Here is a 12,973-nt window from a genome sequence, read left to right on the forward strand (position 1 = left end):
CCATATTGTTATGAAGTTAGACTGCTTGCTGCTGTTTAATTCTACAATCAGTATATGGAAGTTGCTCACAATGTAGACTTGCCATATTGTTATGAAGTTAGACTGCTTGCTGCTGTCTGTTTCTGCTATCAGTATATGGAAGTTGCTCACAATGTAGGCTTGCCATATTGTTATGAAGTTAGACTGCTTGCTGCTGTCTGTTTCTACTATCAGTATATGGAAGGCGCTCACAATGTAGGCTTGCCATATTGTTATGAAGTTTGACTGCTTGCTGCAGTAAGACTGTTGGTAACTGTTTGTTTTACTATCAGTATATGGAAGTTGCTCACAATGTAGGCTTGCCATATTGTTATGAAGTTAGACTGCTTGCTACTGTTTGTTATTACTATCAGTATATGGAAGTTGCTCACAATGTAGGCTTGCAATATTGATATGAAGTTAGACTGCCTGCTACTGTTTGTTTTTACTATCAGTATATGGAAGTTGCTCACAATGTAGGCTTGCCATATTGTTATGAGGTTAGACTGCTTGCTACTGTTTGTTTTTACTATCAGTATATGGAAGTTGCTTCCAATGTAGGCTTGCAATATTGATATGAAGTTAGACTGCTTGCTACTGTTTGTTTTTACTATCATTATATGGAAGTTGCTCACAATGTAGGCTTGCCATATTGTTATGAAGATAGACTGCTTGCTACTGTTTGTTTTTACTATCAGTATATGGAAGGCGCTCACAATGTAGGCTTGCCATATTGTTATGAAGTATGACTGCTTGCTGCAGTAAGTCTGTTGGATACTGTTTGTTTTACTATCAGTATATGGAAGTTGCTCACAATGTAGGCTTGCCATATTGTTATGAAGTTAGACTGCTTGCTACTGTTTGTTTTTACTATCAGTATATGGAAGTTGCTCACAATGTAGGCGTGCAATATTGTTATGAAGTTAGACTACTTACTGCTGTCATTTTTAATAACAGTATATGGAAGTTGCTCAAAATGTAGGATTGCTGTATTGTTACGAAGTTAGACAGCTTGCTGCTGTCAGTTTCTACAATCAGTATATTGAAGTTGCTCACAATGTAGGCTTGTCATAATGTTATGAAGTTAGACTGCTTACTGCTGTCAGTTTCTACAATCAGTATATGGAAGTTGCTTGCAATGTAGGCTTGTCAGATTATTATGAAGTTAGACTGCTTACTGCTGTCCGTTTCTACAATCATTATATGGAAGTTGCTCACAATGTAGGCTTGCCATATTGTTATGAAGTTAGACTGCTTGCTGCTGTCCGTTTTTACTAACAGTATATGGAAGTTGCTCACAATGTAGGCTTGCCATATTGTTATGAAGTTAGACTGCTTGCTGCTGTCCATCTCTACAATCAGTATATGGATGTTGCTCACAATGTAGGCTTGCCATATTGTTATGAAGTTAGACTGCTAAATGCTGTCGGTTTTTACTAACAGTATATGGAAGTTGCTCACAATGTAGGCTTGCCTTCTTGTTATGAAGTTAGACTGCTTACTGCTGTTGGTTTTTACTAACAGTATATAGAAGTAACTCACAATGTAGGCTTGCCATATTGTTATGAAGTTAGACTGCTTGCTGCTGTCTGTTTTTAGCTCACCTGTCACAAAGTGACAAGGTGAGCTTTTGTGATCGCGCGGTGTCCGTCGTGCGTCCGTCCGTGCGTCTGTAAACTTTTGCTTGTGACCACTCTAGAGGTCACATTTTTTGTGGGATCTTTATGAAAGTTGGTCAGAATGTTCATCTTGATGATATCTAGTTCAAGTTCGAAACTGGGTCACGTGCCGTCGAAGACTAGGTCAGTAGGTCTAAAAATAGAAAAACCTTGGGACCTCTCTAGAGGCCATATATTTCACAAGATCTTCATGAAAATTGGTCAGAATGTTCAACTTGATGATATCTAGGTCAAGTTCGAAACTGGGTCATGTGCCTTCAAAAACTAGGTCAGTAGGTCTAAAAATAGAAAAACATTGTGACCTCTCTAGAGGCCATATATTTCACAAGATCTTCATGAAAATTGGTCAGAACGTTCACTTTGATGATATCTAGGTCAAGTTTGAAACTGGGTCATGTGCCATCAAAAACTAGGTCAGTAGGTTAAAATATAGAAAAACCTTGTGACCTCTCTAAAGGCCATATTTTTCATGGGATCTGTATGAAAGTTGGTCTGAATGTTCATCTTGATGATATCTAGGTCAAGTTCGGAACTGGGTCACGTGCGGTCAAAAACTAGGTCATTAGGTCTAAAAATAGAAAAACCTTGTGACCTCTCTAGAGGCCATATATTTCATGAGATCTTCATGAAAATTGGTCAGAATGTTCACCTTGATGATACCTAGGTCAAGTTCGAAATTGGGTCACATGCCATCAAAAACTAGGTCAGTAGGTCAAATAATAGAAAAACCTTGTGACCTCTCTGAGACCATATTTTTCATGAGATCTTCATGAAAGTTGGTCTGAATGTTCACCTCGATGATATCTAGGTCTAGTTCGAAAGTGGGTCACGTGCTGTCTAAAACTATGTCAGTAGGTCAAATAATAGAAAAACCTTGTGACCTCTCTAAAGGCCATATTTTTCATGGGATCTGTATGAAATTTGGTCAGAATGTTCATCTTGATGATATCTAGGTCAAGTTCGAAACAGGGTCATGTGTGGTCAAAAACTAGGTCATTAAGTCTAAAAATAGAAAAACCTTGTGACCTCTCTAGAGGACAGACTTGTGAATGGATCTCCATAAAATTTGGTCAGAATGTTCATCTTGATGATATCTAGGTCAAGATCGAAAGTGGGTCACATGCCTTCAAAAAGTAGGTCAGTAGGTCAAATAATGAAAAAACGTTGTGACCTCTCTAGAGGCCATATTTTTCATGGGATCTGTATGAAAGTTGGTCTGAATGTTTGTCTTGATGATATATAGGTCAAGTATGAAACTGGGTCAACTGCGATCAAAAACTAAGTCTGTAGGTCTTGAAATAGAAAAACCTTGTGACCTCTCTAGAGGCCATACCCTTGAATGGATCTTCATGAAAATTGGTCAGAATGTTCACCTTGATGATATCTAGGTCAGTTTAGAAACTGGGTCACGTTCCTTAAAAAACTAGGTCAGTAGGTCAAATAATAAAAAACCTTGTGACCTCTCTAGAGGCCATATTTTTCATGAGATCTTCATGAAAATTAGTGAGAATGTTCACCTTGATGATATCTAGGTCAAGTTCAAAACAGGGTCACGTACCTTCGAAAACTAGGTCAATAGGTCAAATAATAGAAAAACCTTGTGACCTAGAGACCATATTTTTTAATGGATCTTCATGAAAATTGGACAGAATTTTTATCTTGATAATATCTAGGTCAAGTTCAGAACTTGGTCACATGAGCTCAAAAACTAGGTCACTATGTTAAATAGTAGAAAAAACGATGTCATACTCAAAACTGGGTCATGTGGGAAGAGGTGAGCGATTCAGGACCATCATGGTCCTCTTGTTTACTATCAGTATATGGAAGGTGCTCACAATGTAGGCTTGCCATATTGTTATGAAGTTAGACTGCTTACTGCTGTCGGTTTTTACTAACAGTATATGGAAGGTGCTCACAATGTAGGCTTGCCATATTGTTATGAAGTTTGACTGCTTGCTGCAGTAAGACTGTTTGCTACTGTTTGTTTTTACTATCAGTATATGGAAGTTACTCACAATGTAGGCTTGCCATATTGTTATGAAGTTAGACTGCTTTCTACTGTCAGTTTCTACAATTAGTATATGGAAGTTGCCCGCAATGTAGGCTTGCCATATTGTTATGAAGTTAGACTGCTCGTGCAGTAAGACTGTTTGCTACTGTTTGTTTCTACTGTCAGTATATGGAAGTTGCCCGCAATGTAGGCTTGCCATATTGTTATGAAGTTAGACTGCTTGCTGCTGTCAGTTTCTACTGTCAGTATATGGAAGTTGCCCGCAATGTAGGCTTGCCATATTGTTATGAAGTTAGTTGGCTTGCTGCTGTCAGTTTCTACTGTCGGTATATGGAAGGTGCTCACAATGTAGGCTTGTAATATTGTTATGAAGTTAGACTGCTTGTTGCTGTCTGTTCTACGTCTTGTAAATGTTATATTGGAAGTTTAGCTCTACAATGTAGTGCTTGCTCATATTGTTATGAAGTTAGACTGCTTCTGCTGTCGTTTCTACTGTCCAGTATATGGAAGTGCTCACAATGAGGCTTGCCATTGTTATGAGTTAATGTTAGTTACTGCATTTGAATTGCTATGTCGGATTTCTACTGTCATGTATATGGAAGTTGCTCACAATGTAGGCTTGCCTATTGTTATGAAGTTAGTGCTTACTGCTGTCGGTTGCTCTGTCGTACTATTGAAGTTGCTCATAATGTAGCTTTGCCTGTCCATCTGTATTCATTAATATTGGAAATGGATGCTCACAATGTAGGCTTGCATATTGTTATGAAGTTAGACTGCTTGACTGCTGTCTGTTTCTACTGTCAGTATATGAAGGTGCTCACAATGTAGCTTGATTGTTAGAAGTAACTGCTGCTGCTGTCGTTTCTACTGTCAGTATATGGAAGTTGCTCACAATGAAAGCTTGCCATATTGTTATGAAGTTAGACTGCTTGCTGCTGTTTGTTTCTACTGTCAGTATATGGAAGGTGCTCACAATGTAGGCTTGTAATATTGTTATGAAGTTAGACTGCTTGCTGCTGTCTGTTTCTACTGTCAGTATATGGAAGGTGCTCACAATGTAGGCTTGTAATATTGTTATGAAGTTAGACTGCTTGCTGCTGTCTGTTTCTACTGTCAGTATATGGAAGTTGCTCATAATGTAGGCTTGCCATATTGTTATGAAGTTAGACTGCTTGCTGCTGTCGGTTTCTACTGTCAGTATATGGAAGTTGCTCACAATGTAGGCTTGTAATATTGTTACGAAGTTAGACTGCTTGCTGCTGTCTGTTTCTACTGTCAGTATATGGAAGGTGCTCACAATGTAGGCTTGTATATTGTTATGAAGTTAGACTGCTTGCTGCTGTTGTTTCTACTGTCAGTATATGGAAGTGCTCACAATGTAGGCTTGCATATTGTTATGAAGTTAGACTGCTTGCTGCTGTTGTTTCTACTCAGTATATGGAAGTGCTCACATGTAGCTGATATTGTTAGAGTTAGACTGCTTGTGCTGTTGTTTATGTCAGTTATGAAGTTCCATGTGGCTTGTATTGTTAAGTTACTTTGCTGTGTTTTACTGCTATATGATGGCAATGTAGTATTGTAAAGTAATCTTACTGTTTTTCACAATTGCAACTATATTGCTGTGTTTGATGCTTCGCTTGTGTTAAGAATTCATAAATCATAGGTGAGCTTGAAATAATACTTTTTCTTCAATTCAAAGTTCTGTTAGTGTGAAGACAACTGTGCTGTAATTATCCATATGTTTAATATACTGTTTAGTTTATAAGATTTTGAAGTGTTTGTAATGTCTATGTTACTAAAAGTTACTGACATATACAAAATGAAATTACTACAAGATTTATTTGGTTACTGGATATAACATATAAACTATGTTGTCTCAGAAACACCTTAAAGCTTGGCAGGGTATATACTAGCTATATCCTAGCTGCCAGTACATCTTGATACAACTTTGTTTTGCTGACTACAGCAGTGTTAATGGTTTCCAACTAAATTATTTAATCATGATGAAAAAATATTTCTTATTTAGAAATGTTTTTTGGAGCCTTATTGAAAGATACTGAAAGACCTCTCTTTCACAAGTTTTAAAAGACTCATTAATATGAAGATAGTTTTTCGGCTTGGCTAGAAAGTGAAAAGGAATCTTCTTATACAGACCTCTAGACAGAAGGTTAATTTTTACCTGTTTTTTATTTACAGCTTCTATTTATTTCACCCTCTGACGTATGGGATGAGTGGACCACAGGCAAATAATCCAGAAAGTAACATGTATGGATTGAAGTGGCTTGACACATGGGAAATTTAACATGCTGCTCTGTACATTACGTCTTACCTTATCAGCACAATAACTACAAAAATATGTGTAAATATGGCATTGTTTGAATATATAGATTGCAGGCAATCTAAAATGAATACCAGTCATTCGTTAGTGAAAATTGTTCTTCTTTTATGTAATATTTTTTTTGTTTTTATATATTTTATATGGTACATAAATTATATATTGTGATAAATAAGTAATTTGATATGTCTGGATTTAAGGGAGCACACAGAGGTTTATGTTAGGAATTCAGAAATTACTTTTTCATTTCTTGGTAGTTGTAAATTATAGGTAAAGTTGGCTTCTGAAGTATTTACAATGTATTTATAAAAAAAATGCCAATGTTTTTGCAAAAGCACCTAGCATGTAATTTATAATTTAGATGTACTACTTTGCTTGCAAAAGCATTGCGTGTTTGGTATGGTAAACAAAGTAATAGATTTAAATGAAGTGCCTTGACCTATAGCTTAATTCATCATACAAATAGTCAGTACTGTTTGCTTTCTTTAATAATTTTATCTTTAAGTTGTCAGTAGATTAAGTGTTATTTCAACAAACATTTTGAGAGCAAAAATAAGGATTTAAAATTAGTTACAGTTTAACCAAACCTACCTTAGATCCTTAATGCAGGGAGGCCCACCTGATGTCTTACAGTTAAACTTACCCTAGAACCTTAATACAGGGAGACCTACCTGATGTCTTACAGTTAAACCTACCCTAGAACGTTAATGCAGGGAGACCCACCTGATGTCTTACAGTTTAACCAAACCTACCTTAGATCCTTAATGCAGGGAGACCCACCTGATGTCTTACAGTTAAACCTACCCTAGAACCTTAATACAGGGAGGCCCACCTGATGTCTTACAGTTAAACCTACCCTAGAACCTTAATACAGGGAGACCCACCTAATGTCTTACAGTTTAACCAAACCTACCTTAGATCCTTAATGCAGGGACACCCACCTGATGTCTAACAGTTAAACCTACCCTAGAACCTTAATGCAGGGAGACCCACCTGATGTCTTACAGTTTAACCTACCCTAGAACCTCGATGCATGGAGACCCACCTGATGTCTTACAGCTAAACCTACCCTAGAACCTTAATACAGGGAGGCCCACCTGATGTCTTACAGTTAAACCTACCCTAGAACCTTAATGCAGGGAGACCCACCTGATGTCTTACAGTTTAACCAAACCTACCTTAGATCCTTAATGCAGGGAGACCCATCTGATGTCTTACAGTTAAACCTACCCTAGAACCTTAATACAGGGAGACCCACCTAATGTCTTACAGTTTATCAAACCTACCTTAGATCCTTAATGCAGGGACACCTACCTGATGTCTTACAGTTAACCCTACCCTAGAACCTTGATGCAGGGAGACCCACCTGATGTCTTACAGTTTAACCTACCCTAGAACCTTGATGCATGGAGACCCACCTGATGTCTTACAGTTAAACCTACCCTAGAACCTTAATGCAGGGAGGCCCACCTGATGTCTTACAGTTAAACCTACCCTAGAACCTTGATGCAGGGAGGCCCACCTGATGTCTTACAGTTAAACCTACCCTAGAACCTTGATGCAGGGAGGCCCACCTGATGTCTTACAGTTAAACCTACCCTAGAACCTTGATGCAGGGAGGCCCACCTGATGTCTTACAGTTAACCCTACCCTAGAACCTTGATGCATGGAGACCCATCTGATGTCTTACAGTTAAACCTACCCTAGAACCTTAATGCAGGGAGACCCACCTGATGTCTTACAGTTAAACCTACCCTAGAACCTTAATGCAGGGAGACCCACCTGATGTCTTACAGTTAAACCTACCCTAGAACCTTAATGCAGGGAGACCCACCTGATGTCTTACAGTTAAACCTACCCTAGAACCTTAATACAGGGAGACCCATAATGGGAGTTTTTTTATTCAAGTAGATTTATTTTCTGTACTTCTGACCAGTCCATTTGAAGAAACATGAGCTTAAAGGTTGGCTGTTATGCAACCAATCATTTGACAAACAAATGTGGACAGTATTTAGTAATAATTATTGTTATTTTGCCAGATTTTAATATCACTTGTTGGTACAGCATATGCCCCCCTAAAGTTATATTTTATGTTCAAAAAGATATTTACATTTTTTTACATGATGTGATTTGTATCAAATATATATTTCTTTGATATTGTTGTAAAGATGCTAAACTTATATATGAATCTCTATTTTTGTCATATTTGTCAGATTAAGATACATAAATTTCTACTTATTGAGTTCTGTAGAAATCATATAGTAAGCAGATATATTGCTCATTTCAGTAAAAATCATGTTCCCCAACCTTTTCATGAAAACATATTTGAAAACTGTTCTTTCAGTTTACAACATTCTCAGTCTATGAAATTAAGGATTAGGTCTTCACAGTGCCAATGTCTGTCAATTCCCCAAAGCTTGAGTCACAGAAGTATTTATGGCCATACTGCCATGTATTAGTCTCAGAGAGATTTAAAGGTCAGCTTAATAATGTCTTTAAATAATATCTACTGATGGATATATTATGTTGTAGGGTTATATATACAATTGTTTTGCAGTCCTGGACAATCATATTTATCAATGTAGATCATGGTTAACATAAGATATAGGTTTACCTAAAAGTTAGATAGCTATATTAGTCTAATAAATTGTGCTAGGACATGGTTTAAAAGGAGATATAGGGATTTTTATGCATCACTCTTTAACAAGATTTAGGGGCCTCGATAACTGAGTGTTTAGTGTTACTGAATTAGAATCACTTGCCCCTGAACAATTTGGCCTACATGTAGAAGCCTCGCTTAGATAATAGAATTCTTCCTTTTAGGAAACTATTCAGCTGGCTTATGGAAGTTTGGTGGTTATAACAGGTGCCTGCCAATGCCAGGAACAAAGCTCGGGGGAGCACCTCGTCTTTTCCTTCAACATTTAAAGCTTGAAAAGTCGCCATACAATCTAAAATTATTTCATTGTGACACTAAATCAAACAAGAAACAACAACAAAACTCTATTAAATTAACTGTGATTAATGCCATGAAAAAATATTTTGAATGTCAACCTTTTTAGGGCATTGAAAAGAGAGGTAGGTGAATCTCAGCTAAGCATTTATCATTTCATTCATCTACTTACTTATTTTGTAATTATGTGATTTATATTGAGGTCAAGGTGAGATGTTTTTAGTTGTACATCGTATCATTCATTTTCATGCATTGTATATCATAGTACAATATTATATTAGCATGTAAAGTATGTTTAGAAATATACAGGTGCTAGAAAAAGATATTTTGTTTGAACATATGGTCATTGAAGCATCAAACTTGTGTTGTTCTGAGAAATATTGATGATTTTTATTTTTTCAGCTCACCAGAGTGCATGGTGCTTTAGGTGAGCTATTATGATCATCATTCGTCTGTCAGTTTGGGAAATTTGTTATACATTATCTATCATTTATAAATTTTCTAAAAATACTAAAGAGGTCAACATTTTTTACCAATCTTAATTAAACTTAGTCAAAATGTTAACCACAATAAAATCTGGTCATGTTTGAAACTCGGCCGTTTTCAGTCAGCTAGGCCAGAATACTTTGAAAAAATTTTAGGTGACACATTTTCTATTTGATCAACATGAAACATGGACAGAAAAGTTGTTCTTATAACATCTAGATCAAGATTTAAACTGGTTCATCTTGGGTCAAGAACAAGGTCAATATTTCCAATCATAGTAAAACCTTTTTTACTCTTCAGAAGAGATATTTTCTACCCAAAGTACATGAAATGCTATTGGAATGTTTGTCTCTATGAAATCCAGGTCAAGATAGAAACTGGATCATCATGGATAAAATACTTGGTTACTAGGTCAAATCATAGTGAAAACTTAACTCTATAGAGACCACATTTGCATCCTGGTATACATGCATTCTCATCTGAATATTTCCTTTATATGATGTAGAAACTTGGTTATTAGGGGTAAAAAAAACAGTTAACTAGGTCATGTCATAGTAAAACTTTGGTATTGCACAAGATTCCAGATTTCCTACTTGATCCGCATGAAGCCTGGTCAGAATGATTTTTTTTATGAAATCTGTCACATTTTTGAAACAGGGTTATCTTGGATGCAGTGAGGTCACTTGGTTAAATAAAAGAAAAACACATTAACACTGAAAAGCCACTTTTTCTACCTGATTTACATGAATCCTGTTAGGAATGTTTGTCCTTGTGCAGTTTATCACAATGAAAAGAATAGAGGATATTACATGAGTGTCTTTTCATATTGAATTTATTAAACAAGTTGAATAAATAATAAAATGCGAGGCTCTGTCTAGCATTTTATCAGTTTTATTCAACGAGTTTATTAAATTCAGTGTGGAAAGTCACAAATGTAATACATTTGTATTCTTTTTATCACTTCTTAGCTTTTCTTGTCGAAACATCAAAACTTCTACTTTCTTTTTCTATATAAACAAGTCAGTTTGACCAGCGTCTTTTGTACTATAAATGACATCAACGTCAAAGCTTTATTACACTAGTGTATTATCGTTTTTAGCTCATCTGATTTTTTGAGAGAAAAAAATGAAGAGTTATTGTCATCACTAGATCAGCGTCAGCATTAGCGTTGCCTGGTTAAGTTTTATATTTAGGACAGCTTTTCTCCTAAACTATCAAAGCTATTGCTTTGAAACTTGCAACACTTGTTCAACATCAAAAGCTGACTTTGTTCAGCAAGAAACATAGCTCTATCCTGCTTTTTGCCAGAGTTGTGACCCTTTTTGGACTTAGAAAATATCAGATTTCTTGGTTAAGTTTTATGTTTAGATCAACTTTTCTCCTAAACTATCAAAGCTATTGCTTTGAAACTTGCAACACTTGTTCACCATCAAAAGCTGACTCTGTACAGGAAGAAACATAACTCCATCCTGCTTTTTGCAAGGATTATGGCCTCTTTTGGACTTAGAAAATCAGATTTCTTGGTTAAGTTTTGTGTTTAGGTCAGCTTTTCTCCTGAAGTACCATGACTCCATCCTGCTTTTTGCAAGAATTATGGCCCCTTTTGGACTTCATGGGTAGGACAATATTTCTCTTATATAGAGACAAAAAAATCAGATGAGTGTCTGCACCAGCAGGGCGGTGCTCTTGTTAAGTAATGGCTTTATTACACTCCCGTGACGTCAAACATGTGATAAAAAGAGTTATTTGATGTTAAAAAGTAGTTCAGATCAAAAACTTTGTAACCTTCTAGAGGCTGTATTTTCTACATGATGTCCATGAAGCATGTTCAGAAATCATGACCTTGTTTTCTATCTGCTCATCACAAAACGTGCTCAAAATGATTGTCACCTTTAAAGCTGTGCTAAGTTATTAATTGCTCAGGTACTTGGGTGAGCGATACAGGGCCTTCAGTACCTCTTGTTATTATGAATGTAAATTTTGGTTGTGGGTATGTCTAGATTTTTCATTGATTGTATATATTTATTCAAATTGACCTATTACAAACACAAGAGCTTCCAATTTTAGATTTATTTACTTAGTTCATTGTAGTAATTACTAATTAGGCATAAGATCAGTATCTATAAACGCAGTCATTGAAATGTAGTTACAGTTCCTATACAGTTTTGAATTGTGTAGTCGATTTTGTTGAAAATAGTGAAGGAAAAACAATCTCAGGAACTGTAAAGGCCTCCTTCTGACTAATGCATCCTTGTAGTATTTTCAGTCATAATACTCAGCAAAAGGGTGAAGCTGTGAATTTTTTATTTAACTGCTATTTTAAGAGAGGACATGTGGTTTTTGTATTCAAAGAAGTGGCTATATTCCTTTGCACCTATTGTAGAGTGAACAGTATCTGCCTAATAACCAGAGAACCATTTGATCCAGGAACTTCAAACTTGGAAGCATGATTGAGCTTATGAATTAGATGAACCCTGTGGCTTTTTGGATCAGTAGGTCAAAGGTCAAGATCACAGGGGCCCAAACCTTGAAAACCGTTTTTGCCCAATAACTGGAGAACCACTTTATGCAGGACCTTTAAACATGGAAGCATGATTTGTCAAATGGATTAGATGAACCCTATAGCTTTTTGGTCTGTAGGTCAAAGGTCAAGACCACAGGGGCCTGAACATCGAAATCTGTTTCCGCTAAAACATTGAGAACCACTTGATTCAGGACCTTCAGACGTGGAAGCATGATTGGGCTTATGAAGTAGATGACCCCAAATAATTGTTGGGTTAGTAGGTCAAAGGTCAAGGTCTAAGACAAAGTAAGTAATCATTGGACTGAAAATGAGACAAACCATTATTTGGGCATAAGTTTAAGGTATTGCATGTGATAGACACCAAGATATAATAGAATTTCCTTAGACTCTTAAAACTCTTAATAAAAATTAGCAGCCTATAGCCCACTAATACTCTTTCTTGGTATAAAGATTCTTTTTTGAAAAAAAGAAAACCATGAGATTATTTGAAATCCACAATACATAGTAAGTTACTACTTTCAAATATTTTTATGTTTAGATGGAAAGAATATGATCATTCTTTGGAAGTAGTTCTATTATAAATTGTATGAATATAATTATATTTCAATAAAATCTTACTAATTTGATTGTCTAGTGTTTATGTGATTGCAAGGAACTTTTGAGACCTTGCAATGTATTTACCCTCATGGTCCATATAAGTTAAAAGAAATTCTGTCAAGTTTCTAATGTATTCTCAAGCTGGTTTGGTACAAACTGTCACAGATGGTCACATATCAGTATAAAATTCCATTATCAAATGCATCTTAAAATGTTATTGCTTGTCACTAGATTTGTTTGTTTGTTTTGGGTTTAACGCCGTTTTTCAACAGTATTTCAGTCATGTAACGGCGGGCAGTTAACCTAACCAGTGTTCCTGGGTTCTGTACCAGTACAAACCTGTTCTCCGCAAGTAACTGCCAACTTCCCC

The 12,973-nt window shown here is 36.2% G+C and overlaps 1 protein-coding gene across 1 annotated transcript in view; it reads left to right on the plus strand.

The window, feature by feature from the left end:
- The window catches only part of LOC123527281 (protein O-mannosyl-transferase 2-like), a 53,685-nt gene extending 41,053 nt beyond the window's left edge, over positions 1 to 12,632 (plus strand). The window contains exon 20 of the mRNA XM_045306641.2: positions 5,905 to 12,632. Within this exon, the coding sequence (XP_045162576.2) occupies positions 5,905 to 6,010 (106 nt within the window). The 3' untranslated portion in view covers positions 6,011 to 12,632. The remainder of the gene's footprint in view (positions 1 to 5,904) is intronic.
- The last annotated feature ends 341 nt before the right edge of the window (positions 12,633 to 12,973 follow it).

The sequence above is a fragment of the Mercenaria mercenaria genome, chromosome 1, assembly GCF_021730395.1.
Source record: "Mercenaria mercenaria strain notata chromosome 1, MADL_Memer_1, whole genome shotgun sequence".
NCBI classification, from domain to species: Eukaryota; Metazoa; Mollusca; class Bivalvia; order Venerida; family Veneridae; genus Mercenaria; species Mercenaria mercenaria.